The sequence below is a fragment of the Leishmania panamensis genome (genome assembly GCF_000755165.1).
Source record: "Leishmania panamensis strain MHOM/PA/94/PSC-1 chromosome 32 sequence".
NCBI lineage: Eukaryota > Euglenozoa > Kinetoplastea > Trypanosomatida > Trypanosomatidae > Leishmania > Leishmania panamensis.
The window spans coordinates 543,616-565,052 of record NC_025879.1 but is presented as its reverse complement, the minus strand read 5'-3'; the positions used below and the strand labels follow the sequence as shown (position 1 = coordinate 565,052).

The window sequence follows — 21,437 nt, the reverse complement described above, 5'->3', positions numbered from 1 at the left end:
ACGTCGTCTCTGTGTGTGTGTGGTGGGGGGGGGGGGAACTGCTGCTATGCAGCATTATGTTTGGCATTTTGTTCGGCCTTAAGAGTCATCCACCCTCTCTCTCTCTGTTTCTTCATCTCTGGTCCCAGCCTCGCTCCAGATCTGTGCATCTTTTTTGCTCCTCTACTTTACGTCCCTCTCTTTAGCTTTCAATGTGCGACCAGTATTAGCACACACACCCACACACACGCACATCACAGTTTTTCTGTCCATACGGAGTCTTTCTTTTTGGGGGAGGGGGTAGTGCCCAACGCTGCTGGAAACCAGCACACGGTACCCGGCGTTTCACTTTGAGTGTTCAGGACTTGTGTTTGTGTTTTGCTTTGCGGGACTACGAGGCTAAGATGAGTGGCGAGGTCGATTTCTGGACTGCCACAATCGCGGCGTATCAGCCTCTGCAGCTTCCTTCACCAGAGCTGAGCGAGAAGTTGCTGAAGAGACCACCATTTCGTTTTATTCACGACATCGTTTGCAGCATTGATGCGCGGTTCGCGGCGTACGACCATGTGATTCCCGTCGCGCTACGCAACTCCGCCCAGGTCGACACAAAGGAGAAAAAGATTGAATACTTGACGATACTCATCCAATACATCAACAAGCTCATGAAGGTGGAGATAGACGTCAACCCGAAAAAAATTGTGTCAGGTCACGAGCCCGAGAAGACGAATGTCTTTCTTCAATACCTCGCCTCTTGCATCGGCTATGCGCAGCAGGATAAGGCAGCCCAAGCGGCCTCTGCACCAGGTCAGAATAGTACAGCCCTGGCCTTTAGCTCTCCGTCGACAGCTGCAGCGTCATTCTCGACCCATCTGACACAAGGCAACTTGTCCCTTCATCCACCTAGCAGTCTCGATCGAATGAAGTCGTGCTCGATGAGCCCCACTGAGCGTCGTAATTTCCACGCCTCTGCCCTTGATGAGGCAGCGAAGTTTAACAAGAAGCTAAATGGCTACTCGCTGAACCTAAACCTCAATGATCAGCGTGATGTGCGAGCAGAGGGTGAGAGTATTGTCCGGATGTGGAACGAGCTCGTCAGCCCAATGGCGGAAACGAAGCCTTCACACTTGCCCCTAGAGGCTCTTGAGACAGCCATCAAGCGACAGATCGAGACGACGAAGATGATGCAGGAGCTACTGAGCGAGAATGACCGCATTATTGACAAGTTAGAATCACTTGTTACGTGATTGGTCTTATGACGCATTCAGTGTGTGCGTGTATGTGTGTGTGGCGGGGGGGGGGGGGGAAGACTGTTGTGGGAAACGGAGCAGTGACTTGTCCACTCTAACGAATGGAAAGGGTCCGATGAGGGGGTCGGTAGAGGAACTGTGGGGCTGCGAAGACTCGGTAATGTCGGCATGGTGAGGCGAGCCAGATTGTCACGATTCATTTCTCTTTCCTTCCCTTCTCATTTTGGTCGTCTCCAGTCGCCCTTCGACGTACATGACAGAGATGCTGCTGGCCGTTCACAGTATGGGCTACCGTAGGGCCCACGTCTCCGTTGTCCCTTCTGTTTTCTTTCGATTTGCTTCTCTTCAGCTGTCAGCCGTCAGCCTCTCCTCCTCCTCCTCTGGCTCTTCCGAACCGCCTTTAGCTACTCTCTGGTGCCGCCGATCTGTTGAGTTGACAATGGGCCCGCGCATACGTGCACAGTCCCACAAATCTGGTCACGAATGGTCGATTCTTTGTTTTATGATTTCCTTGAGTTTTTTTCTTTCCCTTTGCTGAAGAGAAAGGGATACGCAGGGAAGACGCGGTCTTGCTTGTGTTTACAATCCTGCTGCCGGCTGCCTCTCCTCTGCCCCTCTCTGTGTGCTGTTGGTGTTGAGATGTGCGATGCGGTGAGTGCTGGAGTGGACGTTGTGCGTTACACACTGCCTGTTCACCTTCCCTCTTGTCATATTGGATGACTGTGCGCGTGTACGTTGCACAGCGGCTCGTTTCGTTCATTGGGCACAGAGAGAGAAAGACTCACACACACACACATCGCGTTTGTGTGTGTGTGTCTCTCTCTCTCTGTGCTAGCTGGAAGAGGAAGATGGGCAACTCGATCTATGACGTAATCCAATATCTGTGTTAGTGGGTGTCTATGACTACCACCGACGATTGTGTCCATCTCCTTCACTGATTGCCAAGGAGAGGAAAGCAGAACCCGTAGTGTAGACGCACACACCGTCATGGCGACAATGAGACGTGCACTAGAGGAGAATTTCCAGAATTTAGCTTACTCGTCTCTTGTCTTTGCAGACGAATGCGACTGTTGATCGACCAAACGCACGAGGGAGGGAAGTAAGCGTCCGCTTCATCATGGCACGCAATACGGCAAGCTGCACCTATGTGGGTTCCGCCTCCTCTTCCTTACCGCTCCAGTACTTCTTCTCGCACCTCCTTCCCTTCCTGCTGTGTCTTCACATGTTTCTGAACTCGCTCTACGCCGTCACATTCTCCGTAGTCTTCTCGCATAGAAGTTTGCAACAGAGCGGAAGAGGTCTTCCTCTCCCCTGCCTAGCACACACACGCACACGCGCGCGCGACAACGGCACACCGCAATCCACCTTCGCTCGTCAGGTGTGACTCTTCGCATGTATGTGTGTGTGTGTGTGTGATACGTTGCTGGCTTGTTCTGAAGTGTTTGTCAGTTTCTCCAGCCGGGAAGACATTTAACACTTGAGCCGCCGCCAGCGCAGAAGCACAGTCTTTCGATTGAGCTTGGTATTGGATGAGTACCAACAGCCGCATAAAGGGACGTACTCGGCCCTCAGATACCAACCTCAGCGACCGCTTGGAGAGCTTCCCGTCTCTCTAGTCCACCCTACCGCTGTTTGCTGCTGCTCGCCTTTCCTGCTTACGGAGCCCATCTTGAGGAAGCTTGAGTGAGGTTTCCGGTGAACGTATCTCTGTCTGTTCTTCCCCACTTTTTTCGCTCCTGGGCCCGCCCGCAGCCCCGCCTGAGAGGTTCTCCGCTCTATGGAAGCCGTCATGGAGGACGAGCACCTTGAGCCAGCGCCTGTGCGGCTGCGCACCGAAAGCGGTGCGTTGTCTGTCAGTAATAACAAGAGAAGCGACAGCGCTGGCATCCGTGACGAACTGGCTGGCATTGGGGAACAAATCAAGCTGCTTCAGCTTCAGCTTAGCGGCAACCTTTCTCCCGAAACAAAGGCATCAGAGGCCGTCACACAGTCATTATGGGGCCTGTTGTGGAGGCTACGCACGTTTCTCTTCCTTGCCTCCCCCTCTGCAGCGCATCAGTGGAATGTCGGTGGCGCACTCTTTGACGTGTATTACGGCCGTCACTACGGCAAGGATGCGGCCCACGTCGCAATCGCGCTTCGCCTGTATCTGGTCCTCTTGCGCTTCGCTGTCGTCTGCCCAGCCGCCGCGCTCCACGGTTGTCTGACCCTGTTTGGTGTACTGGCAGTGCTGAACGATGCTCGACTGCGGTCATGGAAGGACACGTCTGAGAGACTTCTCGAGGGCCTCCTTTTTGTCTCACGGGCGCTGCACCGTACGGAGCGCGATGCCTTTGCTCAACTTTCGAACCTCGTGTTTGAGCTGCTCTCGGAGGTCACGGCGCACTTCAACAGCCCTGCCGAGGAATCCGAGAGCGCCCTGTTCCTTCGGCTGTCCATTCAACCCTCTGCGGCGCTGTTGTCACAGGCAGAGGGCTTACTGCCATCTGTGGCTTCGACGGCTTTGGAATCGGACATGGAGGGCAACATGCAGCAGCTGGAGGACGCGTTCTCCACCTGCACTTGTGTGGAGACCCTCTACGAGGCGCGCTGCATACAGGCATGCCTCTTGCGTCTGATCGTGCGACTCAGCGAGGAGCGGCTTCTTGTTTCTCTTTCCCCCGACCGCGTCGGACTTCTCTGTGACGTCGCCTGCCATCTTGTCTCCAGCGCAGTCCCCGGGGCTGGGGGTGGCGTGGTGAACCGTGTGCAGCACGACGCGGCGTGGCACACTCTTCGCTATTTCGCGGTAGTGGACCCTCGCTTGCTTCCGCATGTACAGGGGCCTCTCATCTTGTCTGTCTTGGCCGCTCAGTGGAGTCGCCAAGGGTCACACACGTGCACGTCGGTCTTTGACATTACCGTTGCAGAAGAGGCGCTGTTTGAGTGGTGTCGGTGCCTCAGCACAGCGGAGCTAGACTCACTTGTGGCCTCGGCACAACACCGCGGCGGAGCGGGGACTGATGGCCAAGGCGCGATGAGGGCGTGTCTTGTGCAGATGTGGGAGGTGGCGGTGCAGTGGTGCTCGGAGTTGTACGCCAGACCTGATACAGTCGTGGACGACATCGTTGCGAACACCGAGTCCGGTATACGGCGTAGTGTTTCAGCCATGATCACATTACAGCAGTGGGTATGGTTCTGTGAGAGAGTCTTTCACAGCACAGTGGTGCAGACGAGTGCGTTAGCGGAGACAATGCAGGTGGAGGAGCAAAAGCTGCTCGCGGCGCACAGCCACCACTTGCAGCTTCTCGTGAATGAGCTGCCCCTCTCGTCGTTCACTGCTTCGCTGCTGTGCACCCAGTTGCCGTCTTTTGCAGTCGAGTCTGAGTTGACGTTTCTGCCGATCCGAATTCTGTCCTTCTTCAACGTACCAGCGCTGGCAGCCTGCGTGGCAAATGTGGTGGACCGCGCGAAGAACTGTATTGACGTCTCTGCCTACCGTTTGCTAGAGGCAAACGCACTGGCGGTTCAGGCAGGCCTCAAGGCCTCGTCCCCGATCATCCGGTGCGATGTAGCAGCGTTTCAGGGTGCCCTGACTGAGACGCTGGAGGTAATGCACCACCACGAGTCGCCGTCCTACAGTCTACTCATTCAAGCCATCACTGTCCTGATGCACGCTTTTCCAACGAGCTCGGAGAACGGAGAGATTCATAAGTCCGACACTGTGGCGCGCGTCATGGAGAAGCTCGAGAGCAGTATTTCCGCTCGGCGAAAGGGAGCTTCCGCGGCTCTCGGGGTCGCTGCACCCATGTGGCAGATGCTGGATCGAGAAACCACCAGGACCCTGTTTCGTGCCGGCTCAGGCCTTGGATGGAGTCGGCGACTGCTGACGCTGCCACCTCACGCCGTGACGTCGGCCAAAGCAGGAGAGGTATTTCTGTGTCGAGCTGCTGGACTTGCCGAAGCACTTCAACGTGCACTGGCCGAGACGATGCAGCGAGATGGCGCATGGTCATCACCGTTAACCTCGCATTCGCCTCTTTCTACGGCTCTTCCTGGTGCCACTGCGGACAGCAGACAGGTAGCGGGACGCCTGCAGCGTGCGTACGAGTCCACTGCGAGTCATTTCCCCATTGTCGCGCAGCTACTTCAGACTCTGTGCGCCCTTCTCACCAAACTCCAGTGGGACGCCGAATGGTGGCGCTGCAGGAATCACGGCAAAGATGGCGCGTATGCTGACTCTAGCGGGGCCGCAGTGGCTGTTGAAAGCCTGTTTCGCAGTTCTTCCTGCATCCTCATGCTGCTGCTCAACATCAAGTACCGCTTTGCTGCCATTGCTGTGCCTGACATGGCCCAGGGGTGGAACGGCGCTTCGGTGGATGCGATGCCGTCCCGTGAGCGGAGTAGCACTCTCAGACAGCCTCTGGCGCAGGCCGCGATGGTAGTGGACGTGGACGACGACGACAGCGCTGAGGACGTTCTGGAGGGAAACGAGGAGGCGAAGAAGGGACGTCGACACGGCAAGAGAACAGTGGGCCGCGCTCTCCTCAGCTCGAAAATCGGAAAAACTGCAGCGAAAGGTGCTGCGAGTGGAGCACCGCAGGACGGTCGCCTATCACAGCAGTGCGCCTCGAAAACGAAGCAGCTGGAAAAAATTGTGCAGCTTAACAGGTCGCAGCTTCTGCCCGCACTTCTCGCCTTCACCCGGCACTTCAGGTGTGACGGAAAGGGTGGAGGTTCGGTACTTGACGGGGACGAGGTGCAACACGGGGCTATGCCTGCCACTGATCGCGCAAGTAGTAGTAGATACGACGACACAAGTGCCCTCGAGTGCTCGGCGGTTTGCCTGGCACACGCCTCCATTGCACTTTCTCCTCCTTTTGTGGCGAAGGACGTGAAGGGGCTCTTCAGCCTCGCGTTAGCGCGCGCGTGCAAGGTCACAGACCCTATCTGCTACTACGCATTGCGTGAGCTGGTGCTCTGGAGTCAGCAATTGACCGACCCAGAGCGCACAGTAGGCAATGCGGCGATGCCGCCACTGCTGCTCGTGCAACTCTCGGGGACTGAGCGATTGTTGTCGGCAGTGCTGTCAGCGAGAAGAAATAACGACGCTCAATCTATCGTTGAATCTGGCGCACCGATTCTTCAGCTGCTGTGGTTGGGCCGACGGTTTTTTCAGCGCTCATGTAGTGCACCATCGGCCGCGTCTGGTGAACCGGACAGCAAGCGGCAGCTGCTGTCTCTTACAGCGGAGTCTGTAGCAATGCAGGAGGCCTGGATGACCGTCTCTGAACGGGTTATCCAGGAGGGGCGTGCATGGGTATGTCTCTGCTTCGACCTCTACGTGGTATATCAAAGCGTACGCTCTACACACGACGACACCGCACTGGCTGTCATGGGCCTCTGCATCGAGACAGCCCGGTGCGTGATGGCGCTGTTTGCCTGGTCTGCCACGGATCTGCTTCGCTTCCGCGAGCGGCCATTTGTGTTTTCTTCGCTCTTTAGGGCCATTGTAGACAAGGAAGACCGCGACTTGAAGGTGGTCTTGACGTCGTCGCTGGATTTGCTGGGACGCTATGTCACCTCGGCAGGTGTGGACCAAGTTGCTGGTGGAACACTAGCGGCGAGAGCTGCAATATCTACTGTAGTGCCTGGCGACGAGGCCACCCGAGCAAAGCTGAGGCATCTCATGGACCAGGAAAAGATTGCGGACTGGAGAGCAGTAGCGGGGGCGTTGGCGTACGTGCTCTACGAGTGCGGCAGCAAAGCAGTCGCGAAGCAAATGATGTACCTTGCAGAAGCGGTGAGCTACATCAAGAAGAACATCAAGGACATACCGGCAGTGGTGCGATCGACGATCCACTTTGTTGCCTTTCACATTGTCTCCCTCGAGGCCGATGCGCAGATGCTGGCGCACGACCGTACTTGTCGCAGTGGGCGCCATCAGCGACGCGGCCTCTCCGGGGCGGCACCTCTGCACTCCCCTCTTGCTGTTTTGGGAGGGGCAGCGAACGAACTCTTTGGCCGCGGCAGGTGGGAAGGAGGCGATGATGCGGCAGAGAACACCGAAGAGGAAGGCACGTCACCACCTCGGGACCGGATCACTGGCGAGCTGCACGCCGTAGAGGAGGACGGGGGTGATGCGTTGATCAGCAAGGAGGTACTTGATGGTATTTCGTTTTCAGTGTTCGAGCGGGCGCTAGGCCAGCTGGTAACGCTGAGCGAAGCGGCAGAGACACCTGCCGGGGTGGAGAGCTCACTACAGAAGCCGGTGGGGCGCGCAGTAGCAGCGGAGGAACTGCGCAAACACATGTTTGCGGTGCTGGACGCTGTCTACAAAGCCATTCACATCGAGCCTGCGGTTGCCCACCGCAACGAGGGTGCCAGTGCTGCCAACGAAGAAGAATCAAGCGTCGCGCTGACTGTGTCACCTCGGACGCGGCGCAGATGGCTACTTGGCTTGGCATCCTTTATTCGCTTTATGGGTCCGCAGACAACGCCGATCGCGCTGATGCTGCCGACGCTATTGGGCCACTGCGCCCGCTTTCCCAGCCTGCTCCCATCCGTGTGCATCGTGTGGAGAGAGCTGGTCTACGCCTGCACAGACGAGTACCTCTCGGAGTCGGCCGCTGTCATTGTGTTGAGTCTTGTGAGCCTTGAGCAAGACGCTGCCCTCGATAGCGAATCAAAAGGTTTCTTGCTCAGCGCCCTCCGCCACCTGTACACCCGTACCCAGGCTGCGGCGTTTTGGGACTCGTACAAGGTGGTCCTCGGAACGTTCAGCGAGCTAGTGCGTCTCATCCTTCGTGCTCGACACCCCGTCACCAGCGAAGCCGTGGAAGGATCGCAGGAGTCTCGGCGAGACAGTGCGGACGTCCTCCTCGTGGGTTTTGTATCCGTCATGCGATCTGGCTCCCTGCAGTCGAGCAGCGTGTTCGTGCGTGCACTCTACCAATACCTCGACGCTGCAGATGAAGCGACGCGCCGACAGCTGTCGCACGCGGCCGCTGGCCACCCGGAGGTGTTGCAGACACTTCTGCGGTGCACGGAGGCGGACTCTGAGAGCGCCTTGTACGCGATGCGGTGCATTAGCATTCTCGGTGCCGTTGCCGCGCCGCATGCGTCAGGGTTGATCGACGCGCGGTGTACCACAAAGACCGCAGACGACGAGCGGCGAGCCTTGTTGAACCTCTCCTCGGCGTCTGGCCTCGATGCGTGGAATTGCATGACGTGGACGCAGTCCTTTTACCTGGACGCGGAGACTGTTTTGAACTGGCGCAAGTTCTCTTTTACGCTGCTGAGGGAATACTTTCCGCGGCTATTCGCAAGCACAGCTGATCCGGTGCTACACAATTGCATTGCCTTTGCAGTGCAGGAGCTCATTCGAGCCTCCACTCGGCAGGAGCGCCTTCAGCACAAGGGCGTGGAGCTGCGCCGCGAAGATGTCGTGCACGTCGACGAGCTTGACCGGTACCTCTGGTGGGCGCGTCTGACGCCGCACGTGAAACAGCTCCTGGGTGGGTTCACGACAACGCGGTATTCACTGACAGTGAACTGGCAGACGCGCCTCCGCACGCCTGAGTACACGCCGTCACTCGGGTATCGACGCTGGCTCTTCGCCTTCTTCAACCACTTGGTCATGTCGTGCGCAGGCTGGTTCGCCGAGATGGTGCAGCCGCTGCGGAACGTCGCCAAGAAGAATGCTTCTCTCATTCTGTTTTTATTGCCATACCTGGTGGTGCACATCCTGGAATCTGGCAAGGCGGAGGACGTCCAGTATGTCGAGCACGAGGTGAAAGCAGTACTAGAGGCCGCCGCCGGAGGGCCGAACGTCCCCGTCTTGTCGCTGCGATCACAAAGCATCTACGAGGCACCTCCTGAGAGCGTGTCACCAGAGGAGCCGCGCGAGCACGCGCACACCGTGCTCAGTTTTCTGGAGGATATAGAGCAACTCCGATGGACGCTACTGCGCAATCGTGGTCGCGTCATGTGTGTCTTCGAGACGCAAGAGCAGGCAGAGAACCTCTGTATTCGCCTTGCTGAGATGTATGGCGACTTCCTGCACGGCATTCCGTGGTCGTTACGCTGCCGTGCAGCACTCCGCATCGGCAGCAACATTCGGGCTCTCCGCAGCGTCGAGAGTCAACGTCGCATTCCTGGACTGACGTCTGTCATCGACGCGGTGCCACTGCAACGCATTTTTGCGGCGCTAAACGATCGCGAGTCTTCTCGCTCCATCCACCGCGCTTCGCCTGGGCTCTCACTGGAAGACACGGCCTTCTCCTTCGAGAACAACGGCGACTGGCTGTCGGCACTGGGGAGCTCTGAGCTGGTCTTGCAGCATCGCCCACACAGCGGGCAGCACCAGCTCACGGCTCTGCACTGCATGAATGAGCTGGGGGAACTCTACATGACCTCTCGCTACGCAGCCTCCCTGCTCACCTCCGCGTCGGTACTGAATGGTGAGGAGGGAGGGGGCAAGTCGACAGAGTGTCTGGTGGGTGCCGCGGTGAAGGAGAGCTCGACCTTTTCTCAGCTTCTGAGCGACGCACCGCGAGGAGCAGCGGCGCTCAGTGACTTCGCGCAGCTTCGTCACCACGTACAGGCGTACGCAAACGAGGCAGCATGGCGACTAGGCCAGTGGGACACGCTGCTGGGGTCGTGCACGGCCGCTGCGGCGGTGAGTTCGCGGATGCCTCTAGTGGGGCCTGACAAGGGTCAACCAGTCAGTCTTGCCATGCCTGCTGCACATCTCCAGCGCGCCCTCTCAGGAGCCGGCAGCCTTGCCTGGATGCGTCGCGTGACAGACAGAGAGCGCGCTAAAGTAGTGCCTTTGGTTCGCACTCCATGCCAGGAGGACCTGACCGCGCAAAGCTACACACTCACGTTGCTCTTGCATGCACTTGGCGACGTGGATGCCGTGTCGCAGCTGTGTGCCAGAGCCTTTGTTCAGCACGTCAGCGGACATGATTGCAGCGCTGACGACTCGGTCGTGTCACAGTCGAGTACACCGATGATGAAACTGGCTGCTCCGCTTCTGCCGTCATCGGTGAAGGAGGAAATCGCGAACCTCTTGTCACAGCGCGCGTTCTACGTCGAGGACACCATCGCTGCCCGCGAGCCGCTCCTTGCGCTTCACCGCCTCATCTACCGTGAATTAGGCATGCCGCAGAAGGTTGCTGAGACGTGGCTAGAGCAGTCGGAGCTCCTGCGCAACGGCGGCCTCGGCGAGGCCGCCTTGACAGCAGCTCGCCAAGCGGCTTTTGAGTGCCGAGAGCATGTTGCAGAGACCAGCTACTACGCCTTGGTGGCGAACTTGCTGCACGATACGCAGTCACCAACGCCAGCGATGGAGTTCGCGCGCGAGTGCGTTGGTGATGTGCGAATCCCTGCCACCACCCGTGCACAGCTGCAGATACTGCTGACGAATTGGCTGATTGAGACGGGGTCGGAGAGACCGGAGCGTATCCTTGCCGAGTACGATAAGGCGCGTGAGCTGGACCGTACGTCGGAGCTGGCACATCACCAAATGGCACTCTTCTACGATCATTTACACACGCTCGCTAGCAACGCGAGCGAGGGCGCAGTGGCCCAGCTAACGGCGGCGGCCACATCTCCGACTTCGAGCGGCACCACGAATATGTCGGCGGCAGCCATGTATAGCGCTGCACTGCAGCACCAGAAGGAGATGGTGGACTCTATCCAAAAGTATGCGACGCGCGCCATCGTCCACTTTGGTGAGGCTCTCCTGCGGGGCGTCGAGAAAGCGTCGGTGTCGCTGCCGCGCATGCTCACCTTGTGGCTTGACGGCACTGTGTTTCTTGGCGGCTTGCTCAGCACGACGGCTGGCAAGCTGGACGGCACCGTGTCGGCGGCCCTGGTGGAGATGAACAATCGAATCCGCGAGTTTGTGCTGAGTACGGTGCGCCCGGTAATCCCTCCAGCTGTGGTGATGACTGCACTGCCGCAGCTCCTTTCCCGCCTTGGGCACCCAGTGGCAGCGGTACGCACCGTTCTGACGGACATCGTCCTGCACTTGCTGAATCACTTTCCGCAGCAATGCCTTTGGCTGGTGCTGCCAATGGTGCTCAGCAAGGAGGGGCCAAAGGAAGTGGTGGAGACTCAAATCATCGCGCCATTCGCCGGCAATCCCCACAACGAGCGGGTGCTGCGGCATTCCAAGTTTATCTGCGACACGCTCTTGACGATTTGCAACTGCTCAGCCAGTCTTTTTCCCAAAGAGAAGGGACTCACTCAGCTCAGTCCTGTACAACAGATCACCCCAATGCTGCCCGCAGCCAAGTTCATTGTGCCAGTGCTCTCAAACCTTACTCCAGACATTCGCGCTACCTCCAACGGAGCTGTATTTCCCACGGCGCCGTGCTTTGACCGCTTCGACGATCGTGTGGTTGTTATGCGGTCGCTGCAGAAGCCAAAGCGCATTTGGGTTCACACAAATGACGGCCGGGAGATGTCGTTCCTGTGCAAAGCAAAGGATGAGCCTCGCAAGGACATCCGTATGATGGAGGTGGCGGCGCTCATGAACTCTTTCTTCCTCTCTGACCCAGAGGCAAAGCGGAAGCGCTTCTCCTTACGGCGGTACTCCATCACCGCCCTCAGCGACGACTGCGCCGTGATTGAGTGGCTCAACGATACGACTCCGCTGGCGAAGGTGGCAATGGAGTGCTACGCATTGGACCGGTCCGGCGTGCACATCTCCTCCGTCAAGAAGTGGGTGACCCTCGTGGACGAGAAGAAGATAAGCAAGATGGAGCTTTTCACTAAGTACATCCTGCCCGAGGCGCCTCCCGTAATGCACCAATGGCTGGACCGGACGTTTGCCAGCAACCAGAGCTGGTACGAGGCACGCAAGCTTTTTACACAGTCCACGGCACTCTGGAGCATAGCTGGTCACATTGTGGGACTCGGTGACCGACACGCAGAGAACTTGATGATTGACATGGAACGTGGCGAGCTGCTTCACGTCGATTTTGCGTGCATGTTTGACAAGGGAGAGAAGCTTGAGGTGCCGGAGCAGGTGCGCTTCCGACTCACGCAGAACCTGACGGACGTGATGGGTGTGTTGGGTGCGTACGGTCCTTTCCAGGCCACGTGCGAGGTGGCCCTGAGGTGCGAGATGAAGAACAAGAGCGCCGTCATGTCCATCATTGAAACGCTACTCCACGAGCCACTGATCGAGTGGCGGCGGCAAAACAGTCGCTCGCACTCGTCAAGCGGTCCGAAGCAGCTTATGGAGCGCGTCGCACGTCGGCTTGATGGGTTTCTCGACTTGTATTCTGTCCCCGCACAGCGTGACACGCTGTCACTAAATGTGGAGAGCCAGGTGGCGAAGCTGATCCACCACTCCTCCGACCTCAATAACCTCTCGCAGATGTACATTTGGTGGATGGCGTGGATTTGAGTGCCTCACAGCGATCTGCCGTGCGACAGGAGCGCGTGTACCGAAGCGGGAGTGGTGTGTTGCCTGTCGCGATGGAGGCAAACCGATGCCCACACAAAGGCGGCACGACCCAATGTGCTGCGCCATCGTTGGTGTAGAAGAAGTGGACCCTCCCCCCACTCCCCCAACCCCCCAAAAAGAAGGTAGCGCGTGGAAGTGTCCTTGGGAGACGTCCCCTGAGCGCCTCTGCCTTGCGCCTCCTAAGACCTGCGCCTAACGTATCAAACAAACAAACAAACAACAGCAGCGCAGCGCTGTGATGAAAAACGAGGAAAGACGCACTGAAAAGGGGTGGCGCATCGCTCCTCTTCCCTCTTTAAAGGGGGGGGGCAGGCGCAAGGCGCTGGTGACGTGGCGGCCCTCTCTTAGGGAGGCGTTTACGGCGTTGTAGAAAATGTCCCCTCTCCCATCCCCCACTCCTTTAGTGTTTCTTTTTCGGGATTGCATTCGTGCACACGTGCCAGCGAACCAGTGGCCGAGCGCTGAGCTGCCCGTACCGCCTCACCAAGCTGGCGTACTGTTTCATCAACTCCACACGAAGTTCCCATTTCCAATTTCATTCTGCTCTCTCTCTCTCTCATTTTTGTTCTTCTTGTTGAAGTCGCCGCCTTGCGTGCGACGCTTCACAGCGAGGAGCTGACGTTATTCACTGGAAGGTCACAATTTGTGTAGCAGGCACCTCATTGCTAGACTCCTGTCGTGCTGTTGCAAACTGTATTCCACAACGTTGTGCATCGTGTGGCCCTCTCATCCCAAGATTTTTACCTTTACCGTAGTCGAAGTAGCCGCTTCTCGTTGACTGCGGTTGCTCTACCTCACACTTTTTCCCCCTCAATCCTCCTCACCGCCCCCTTTCGCATTAATGAAGTGGCTAAGCCGTCTGATGCGGCGTACAAAGCGTACGCCGCTCCCACCAAAGCCGTATGTCGACACCGCCTCCGCAGGGAAGCACATGGTGGACGCGCGGTTGTACGACAGCAGCGATCTTACCCAGGTCGACCCCGAAAAGCCGCACTGGCAGGAGATGCGCTTCGAGTCTCGCGAAAAGGTGCCATTTTTCGACCTCTTTGGCTGCAACCGGGACTGGAGCTGGTCGCTATTCAAGCTGTCGAGCCTCTTTTTTGTGATGGTCTTCTACTGGGAGATGCGTTCTCTGGCATACATGAAGGATGACCCAATGAGGATATCGTCCACTACTACGGTGTCTCCCGTGCCAGACTATGCCAGAGACGAAAAGGCGACGGAGGAGGAGCTGCGCAAGGCCGGCTTTGCGTATATTGGCGTGGCTCAACTGGATAACCTGGGCATACCGGCGGCGGCCTCGCCCGAACCGGGTCACAAGGCGTGACGGCTGACCTTTTTCTCGATACTCCCGCTGCAGGCATGCGCTGGAGGACTCGTGGTGAGGCAACTTCCTTTGTGGGTCTGTGGGGTAGTCTTCTTGTTGAATCAGCTCTCTCTCTCTTTCTGTTTGTTGAGGGAGACACCAAGAGGATTGAACTTACAAGTGCGTGTAACTCTCTCGTTTCATCGCTTTCTCTTTCTCTTCCCTTCTGTGTGAAATCAGTTGTGTGTGTGTCGCTGCTTAGATAGTTAGCTGCCCCCTTTTTGGCAGCGGATTTCGAGAACGCAAATAGGAGGAGGACGACGCACGGATGGGCGTGGGTATGGGGAGTGGTGGTGGTGGTGGAATGCAGAACGCCTGCAGTGAACCAAGCAGCACAGCACAGAAGGACCCTCGCAACGGTCGAGGACGCTTTTGCGGACGGTTCTGGAGGGGTTGCTATAGTAGCCAGATGGGTTTTGCAGCGTTCCACGGTACGCGTTTCTTTTACTGATCACATGCTGGCAAACTGGATCCTTTTCTCTCTGTCTGTTCTCCTCTTCCTCTGCATCGCTTCGTGGGTTGTTTTCGTTTGTCGTTCTCACGTTTATTTTTTCGGAAAGCGCTGTGGTGTATTCAGATATCCGCAATTGACCACCACCGGCCATTGCGTGTTGTAAAGCGAGGAGAGAGATCAACTGTGCGTGTGTGTCTCTCTCTCTTTTTGTGTTGTTTCCGCAGCTGAGTTGTACTCTTCTCTCTCCGGGAAACCTCAGACCACCTCCAACAGAGAAACGAAGCAACAAGCAAATATGAACGATATTTACGCGAAGCGCTTGGCGCAGACGACGATGTTTCATCAGCTGATGCGCAGCCACGGCACACTGTGGGCAGCGACGCAGGTGACAAAAGAAAAGCTCGACTTGGATTTTGTGAAGGAAGAGATGATGCGCGTCAACGGTCGCCGTTCGATGCCGCTGCTCGTCGATGCCGCTGCGAAGGAAAACCTCGCCGAAACTCACCTTGCTCACCTGACGGAGCACTGTGCATGGGCCGAGTCCGCTCGCGCCTTCGCCGTGCAGCGGCAGACCCCGCTAACACAGCACATTGCCTCCATGGGACGCATGGCGGAGACCATCACGCAGACCAAAAATGCGTCGACGAGTCAACTCCTGTTTAGCGAGCACATGGCCCGCATTGACGGAATTAGTGAATTCGAGGAGGAGCCGCTCTTGGAGGACGAGGAAGACAGTTGAGGCGACAGATGCACCGATGCGGATGTATGGGTGTCCATGGGTGCTCAGACGCTGGCGAATGTCTGGGCCTGCGTCACGGCTACTTCCCAGTCACTGCAGTCTCTCTCTTTTTCTTTTTTTTTCTGCTACGGAGTGTGGCAGTGCTGCGTCTGTGGCTTCTTCGTCTCTTTTAAGCTGTGGTGTTTGATGTGGGTGTTTCGTCCCTCTCCTCTCCCCCTCTTGTATGCCCGTGGGTGGGGGTGCTGATGAGAACGCGCGTTGGGCCATTGGCTGTCGCGCGGAAGATTCATGTGCATGTGAATGCGGAAAGGAACACAAACTTCGAGTCATTCGTCAAGGGGACGGTGTGGTAGCGACCTAGGACATTATTACTGCCCTTTCCTACTCTCTTCTCTCGCGGCTCTCCCGGCACTCTGTCAATCCTGTGATTACGTGACACAAAGTTGGCCATTCTTTTATCCGGTGATGGACCAGATGAGAAGGGGGGGGTTCTTTGCGTTCGCTCTCCTGCGCTTGCGCTTCCATTTCGAAAGCAAAAGAAGTTAACTCGATATCACACTCCTCTCCATGCATGTCCTCTCCCAACCCCCCCCCGGCCTCCTCGCCGCTAGAGTGCACCCACAAACGACCACGACGAGAGGTACCTCACGAGTGAACCGTAGCGAAACACGAGGGCCGAGTCGGCACATTATACTTGATTTCTCTGTGGACTCTGCAAACGTGGGTTTCCTCAAGGCCCATTCCCCACCTCTCCCCCCAAAACGAATTAAAGCAATCATCGTGTCACGCATCACGCAACGTGGAAGGAGTCATTTGCGCAGAGGCGCACTCTCTCACGCTGTGTGGCTCTTATTATTCGTCACGCCCCAGGTGTACACCGCATCGGTGGCAAGGGTGAACGAGGTAACTCGAGATTGACACACTCTTTCTTTTGGATAAGGAGCCCCTCTTCTTGCTCACGGTGATTTTTCTGGGGGAGGGGGTGATTGCTGTGCCTTTCAGCTTCGAAAGCGAAGAGTTGATGAAGGGGTCTGCTACTGCAAGTGTGCGCAGAACCGCTTCACTGTCATTATTCCAATCGCGCTGGTGTATACGTTTGCTGTTCAACTGCCGCAACGCGTTTCTCTCTTCTCATCTAAGCACCCCGGTGGCGGTCTGCTACAGCCTTCTTCCTCTTTTCTTCTTTGTTCCTCTGTCTGCGAGCATTCCTCGCTGGACCCCCACCCCCACCCCCACTCGCGCCACCGATCCACAGTGCACCTGAGCCATCCGCATGGATACCGCCCTCTTTGTGCGTAGCGCGCCTTTGCATCTTTTTCTGAGCCAGAGTCACAGCCACCATGTTCAAGGGAATCAGGAAGGGGGTCATTCAACTGGATCTCCGGAACAAACACAAGCGAACTGGCAAGACAGAAGGCACGGTGGCTAGCGGGGAGGCCACAAACGTCAATACGACGCCGGCAATTTCCACGCCGCAGACAAACGTGGCGGGGGCGGTGCCAGAGACGATGGCTGTAGGGCCAAAGTCGGTGCCGGCACCCAGCGGCGGCCCACCGGGCATGCCTGGAGGTCCACTGCCACCGGGGATGGTCATTAAGGGCGCACTGCCACCTGGGGCTAAGATCGTCAAAGCCCCGCCGCCAAACGCCGTTGTGAAGGTCATGGCGGGCAGCGACAGGTCGCTCGACGCTTCTCGACGTGGCTCTGTTTCACCAACTCCTGGCGGAAGTCCGTCACTGTTCCCCAGGATGAAGATTATGGGTCAGCCACCCCCTGGGGCTAAGATCATAGCCGGCGCCCCACCGCCGGGGTTTAAGATGGTGCACAGCATCCCGGCAGGCGCAGCGTCACCTCCGCTGAACAGTACGCCAAAGTCGGTGTCACGCGATAACATCTCTCCGAACTCAATGGGAATACCGACGAAGACCCCAATTAAGATGTTACCGCCGGGAGCGAAGCTGATAAGTGGACTGCCACCACCAGGGTTGCGACCAATATCGCCTGAGGGAGCGCAACAGGGCGCCACAAACCCTTCTCTGACTCCGTCGCGGTCAGTGTCGCCCACAAATCCGCCTGTCTTTCGCATTTTACCAAATGGTGTAAAGGTGCTTGTAAGTCCGCCCCGCAGTGGAGCCTCTGTCAGTGCTGTTAGGACTCTACCCGGCCACCCGAGTGCGTCGCCGCCAAAGATGCTGATCAAGTCGATGGGCGACTCGTCGAGCTCAGGAGGGGCAGCGGTGGCGCCGACGCTGCGCACCACGGTGCCCCTGATTCCTCCGCAGAACGGGAGTTTTGCTGTTGGGCCACAGGCATCCCCACCGCTGCACCCAGGGCTACCAAAGCCCGCCCCATTGCGGCCCGGTGGGACTATAGTGAAGGTTAGCGAGACGCCTGCCAGGGCACAATCTGAGCAACACCAGGAGACATCAGCTGCCGCGGTACATCGGAGCGATGGGCAAGTTGGGATGCAGCGATCGCAAGTCGATGAGATCAGTTTCCATGACGAGAACGGCACAGGTGGCTCCCGTGACGATGAGATCCAGTTTGAGGAGATGACACCGTCGATTCCACCACAAATACCGCGCGCTAGTGCTGCGGCAGAGGTGATCCCTGGCACCTCATCTTCGTCATCCTCCTCGTTCGACCTCCGCGAAGACCCTGACGAAGTCACAGCACTCCCACCGCTGAAGGCTACAGAGGGCAGCGCCACGCCCAGAGCGGCGGCATCTCCGTTCTCCTCGTTGTCTGCCGGGGAGGCTGCTGCTTCTGAGGAGTTGAAGCAGCGGTTGCACAAGCACGGCTTAAAGGAGAGCAGCAAAGGATCACGAAAGAATAAGCGGAGAAGCCACCGTGCGCCGCCGCAGGACACGGTGGATGACGACAAGCCGTCGCACAAGGAAAGACGCGAGCATCGACATCGGCACCACCGGTCTCGATCTAGCGAGACGGGCCACGCCTCGAGGCGCTCAGCATCGCTACAGTCATACAGCGGGCCTGGTGCTTCGATGAGTACCTCGCCTCCAGTGGTGGACGGCACGCTACGCCGTTCGCCATCGCAGCGAGCGGTAGCAAGTGGTAACAGTGACCACGTCGATACTCCAGAGAAGGTAGTCATGGATCAGCTGAGAAAAGATGCCTTTACCCCGCAGGCCCTCACGTCCATCTCTCGTGATCGAATAGCGGAGAACTTCTTGTCCATTCTTTGCCCTCAGCAGTATTATGGTAAGGTGCAGAGGATCAGCCGTATTCGAGCGTTCAAGGCAGACCGTGCTGCAGCCATCGGACTGCGCAACAGCAACTCCATCTATGTCGCAACAAAAGGCGTGATGCCGAACCCCTACTTCTATCCGCAGCTGCGGCTGCGCAACACTGACGGTGAGAGGCTCAGGAGCCTCTCTGATGCCGATAACGTCGTCGAGGGTGCCGTAAGTACGCCAATTATTCTCTACGAAGCCGCCCCCGGCAACATGGTGTTCGCTGACACCGAGCTCGACGCACGGCACCTGCTCGAAAGCAACGGGAATGTCAACAGCTGCTTCATGATCAGTAACTCTGCCATTCTCTTTAGAAACCCCGAGCACTATGTGGTGCCCATCGCGGCGCTGAACGTGCACTGGGTGCCGTACACCTCACCGCAGTCGGAGCCGCAGTGTCCTATTCATAAGCGCGAGCTGCAGCTCTTCGATCGGTGCTCAAAGGAGCTTGTCTGTGTCCTCTGCGCGTCGCGCAATGGAATTTCCGTCGAAAACTTTGTGGTGATCCCTGACGTCCTTGGCAACGTCGATTCGCGGCGCACCATTGAACAGAAGATGTCGATTCAGCTCGAGGAGGTACAGCAGTCGTCAAAGCGGTGGGTCGTGCAGCACCAGCGGGTGCGGGAGCTGTGTGAGAGCAAAAAGCAGGCCATCCATCACCAGTTTGACCTCCTTATCGAGGCGCTGGAAGCAAAAAGAAAGGAGTATACGGAGTCGTGCGAGGCAGAGTTTGCCTACGCGCTGACGAACGTCGCCCGCGAAATCCTCATCACGGATGAGAAGGTGGAGTTGCTGCGCGCCGCCACAGAACACGTCCGCACTGACCCGTCGAAGCCGCTCTTTTCAATGCAAATCGCAACCATCGCTGAGGGCTTGAGCGCAGCCTCAGATTTGCCTTCGCGCTTTACGCGTGCCTCGCTGAAGTTGCCCCCGATGAGCGCCGGTCTTGTGCCGAACTTAGAGGGGGTCATGTCGCAAGTGCTGGCGCTCAGTCCGCAGCTGGCCTCTTCAGGAGGGGTAGGTGGGGAATCCCGTATGGAGAGTCGACTTCTGACACACTCAAAGCCTCACAATGGCCGGCGGCTGATGGAGGATGCAGTGAACATCGAGAACGAAGACCGCTGGCATTCAAGCTGGACCGGTGCCACTTCTGCTCCGGCCTCCGCCAAGTCGTTGCGTCGCAGTACTCGCTTTGCTTCCTCTACCACTTCACCCAGACCTGTCCTTTCTGGTCCTGTAGCGCGGCGAGAGTATACGAGCGGCGCATCCGCTTCTCTCCACACGCGATATGCTGCGAGGGCTACATCACCGACACGGTTTGCCACGGACTCTGTGTCGGTGCCGAACAGTACCGGCACTTCTCTGTTTGACTTTGCTCTTCACGACTTGCTAAGCAGCTTTGGCACACCACACGCAAAACGGCGGCCACCACGCTACGTGCAGTGGGCCATCCGAGTCGAGAATCCTGGTGATTGGGTTGGCCTCGGCGTCGGTGTCGGCAGCACGATTGACGCGTGGGAACAGGGCAGCACGAACGACCTCTCCCATTTGTGGATTGTACCAGTTGGTATGATGGGGCAGGTGGTGTACTTGCGCGTTGCCGTGAACGCTAGCAGCGGACACGCGAAGCTGACAGTGCACGACGCACGCGGAAAGCAGTTAGACGCCGGTGAGGTACCTCATTGGAACGCAGCGCGGCCATCCTACCCTCAGGCCACGTTCGGCGGGCACATTGGAACAGTTCGCATGATAGAGATCCCTCACCTTGTGCACTGAAGCGGCGGCATTCACGACGGCTTTGAGCGCGTGCGTGTGTGCTTATGTTTGAGTGCCTCTGTGTGCGTGCGCTGCTTTTTTTGTGTGTGTCTGCGCTTTCGTCTCTTCTCTCCCACGAAGTGCATGCCGGGAAAGGGAGAGGGCACGTTGAGGAGTTCGTCCATCTCAGCTGTTTCTCCCGTTCGTTTCTCCAGCTAGGGCTTTCCTTTGTTGTGTGCTGAGGGCCGCTAGCTCCTTTGGTGGTGGTACATGGCGACTGTTTTTATGCTTCCTTCTATCGTCTGTCACTGTTCCGGTGCATGTAGAACGACTCTCTTCGAAGATCTTTCGTGCTTCCTCTTGCTCTTGCGTCTTGGCTCTTTTCGTTATGTTTCTACCTCTTCTTGTCGCCGCCGTTCTTTCTTCGCCTGCGATTGTGCGTTACTCTCGTCTCCCTCGCCAAGGTCATTGTCCCTCAGAGCACTCGCACCCGACTTGCATTTCCACGCGAGCCCCGTATGTGTATATCAATTTTTCGAGACGTACGGGGCTCGCGTGGAAATGCAAGTCGGGTGCGAGTGCTCTGAGGTATATCGGGCTACTTCGCTTTATGGGAGGCGCTTCATTAGACTGCTGGACGGTTCTCGGTCGCCTTTCAGCTGTGCTCCCCCCTTTCTCTCTCTGTTTGTGGTTACCTCAGTGCTCACTTGCTTTCCTCCCCCTACCCCCCTCACGCTACCTTTCTCGCTGGTACGCTTGTTGGTACAAGCCTAAGATTTCTGACAGGGTGCCGTAGCGCACCCCTACCCCGTTGTTGCACTTGGTCGCTGCCCAGCCTCAATGGCCCTACTGTCCCCTCTCTTCAATCGTCTCGTTCTCGTCGAGTCGTAGATACGTCCGGGTGCGTGAGTGCGCCTGTGAGTCTTTATTGTTCATTTTCCTCGACGTTCTTTGGAGAAGCAACGACGAAATACTAACCAACGCAGCTGAGTGAGAAGGACAGCACACCTGTTGCCGATTAACAATGGAAAACGTTGGCGGTGTCGCGGAGATCGTTCTCATGGGTCTTCTTGCACGTGTCGGCCCCTTGCTATCTTTCTGAGAAGATATCGGCAAGGCAGAAAGGCATTCAATGTTCCTCCTGTGTGCATCTCGCCCGCATTTACATGTAGGCAGGGCGCG

The 21,437-nt window shown here is 57.4% G+C and overlaps 5 protein-coding genes across 5 annotated transcripts; all 5 read left to right on the top strand.

Moving 5' to 3' along the window:
• Window positions 1–383: 383 nt before the first annotated feature.
• LPMP_321550 (hypothetical protein) lies at window positions 384–1,223 on the top strand (the record flags this gene model as incomplete). The annotated part of the gene is made up of 1 exon (XM_010703539.1): window positions 384–1,223. One exon carries the CDS (start codon window positions 384–386, stop codon window positions 1,221–1,223), a length of 840 nt encoding a protein of 279 aa, XP_010701841.1.
• A 1,780-nt stretch (window positions 1,224–3,003) lies between these two features.
• Window positions 3,004–12,627, top strand: LPMP_321540 (phosphatidylinositol 3-related kinase, putative; the record flags this gene model as incomplete). The annotated part of the gene is made up of 1 exon (XM_010703538.1): window positions 3,004–12,627. The coding sequence occupies one exon, from the start codon at window positions 3,004–3,006 to the stop codon at window positions 12,625–12,627; it is 9,624 nt and encodes a 3,207-aa protein (XP_010701840.1).
• Window positions 12,628–13,528: 901 nt separating this feature from the next.
• LPMP_321530 (hypothetical protein) lies at window positions 13,529–14,014 on the top strand (the record flags this gene model as incomplete). Its single annotated transcript, XM_010703537.1, has 1 exon — window positions 13,529–14,014. The coding sequence occupies one exon, from the start codon at window positions 13,529–13,531 to the stop codon at window positions 14,012–14,014; it is 486 nt and encodes a 161-aa protein (XP_010701839.1).
• Window positions 14,015–14,802: 788 nt separating this feature from the next.
• LPMP_321520 (hypothetical protein) lies at window positions 14,803–15,246 on the top strand (the record flags this gene model as incomplete). Its single annotated transcript, XM_010703536.1, has 1 exon — window positions 14,803–15,246. One exon carries the CDS (start codon window positions 14,803–14,805, stop codon window positions 15,244–15,246), a length of 444 nt encoding a protein of 147 aa, XP_010701838.1.
• A 1,748-nt stretch (window positions 15,247–16,994) lies between these two features.
• On the top strand, window positions 16,995–20,276 carry LPMP_321510 (hypothetical protein; the record flags this gene model as incomplete). The annotated part of the gene is made up of 1 exon (XM_010703535.1): window positions 16,995–20,276. The coding sequence occupies one exon, from the start codon at window positions 16,995–16,997 to the stop codon at window positions 20,274–20,276; it is 3,282 nt and encodes a 1,093-aa protein (XP_010701837.1).
• Between the last annotated feature and the right edge of the window lie 1,161 nt (window positions 20,277–21,437).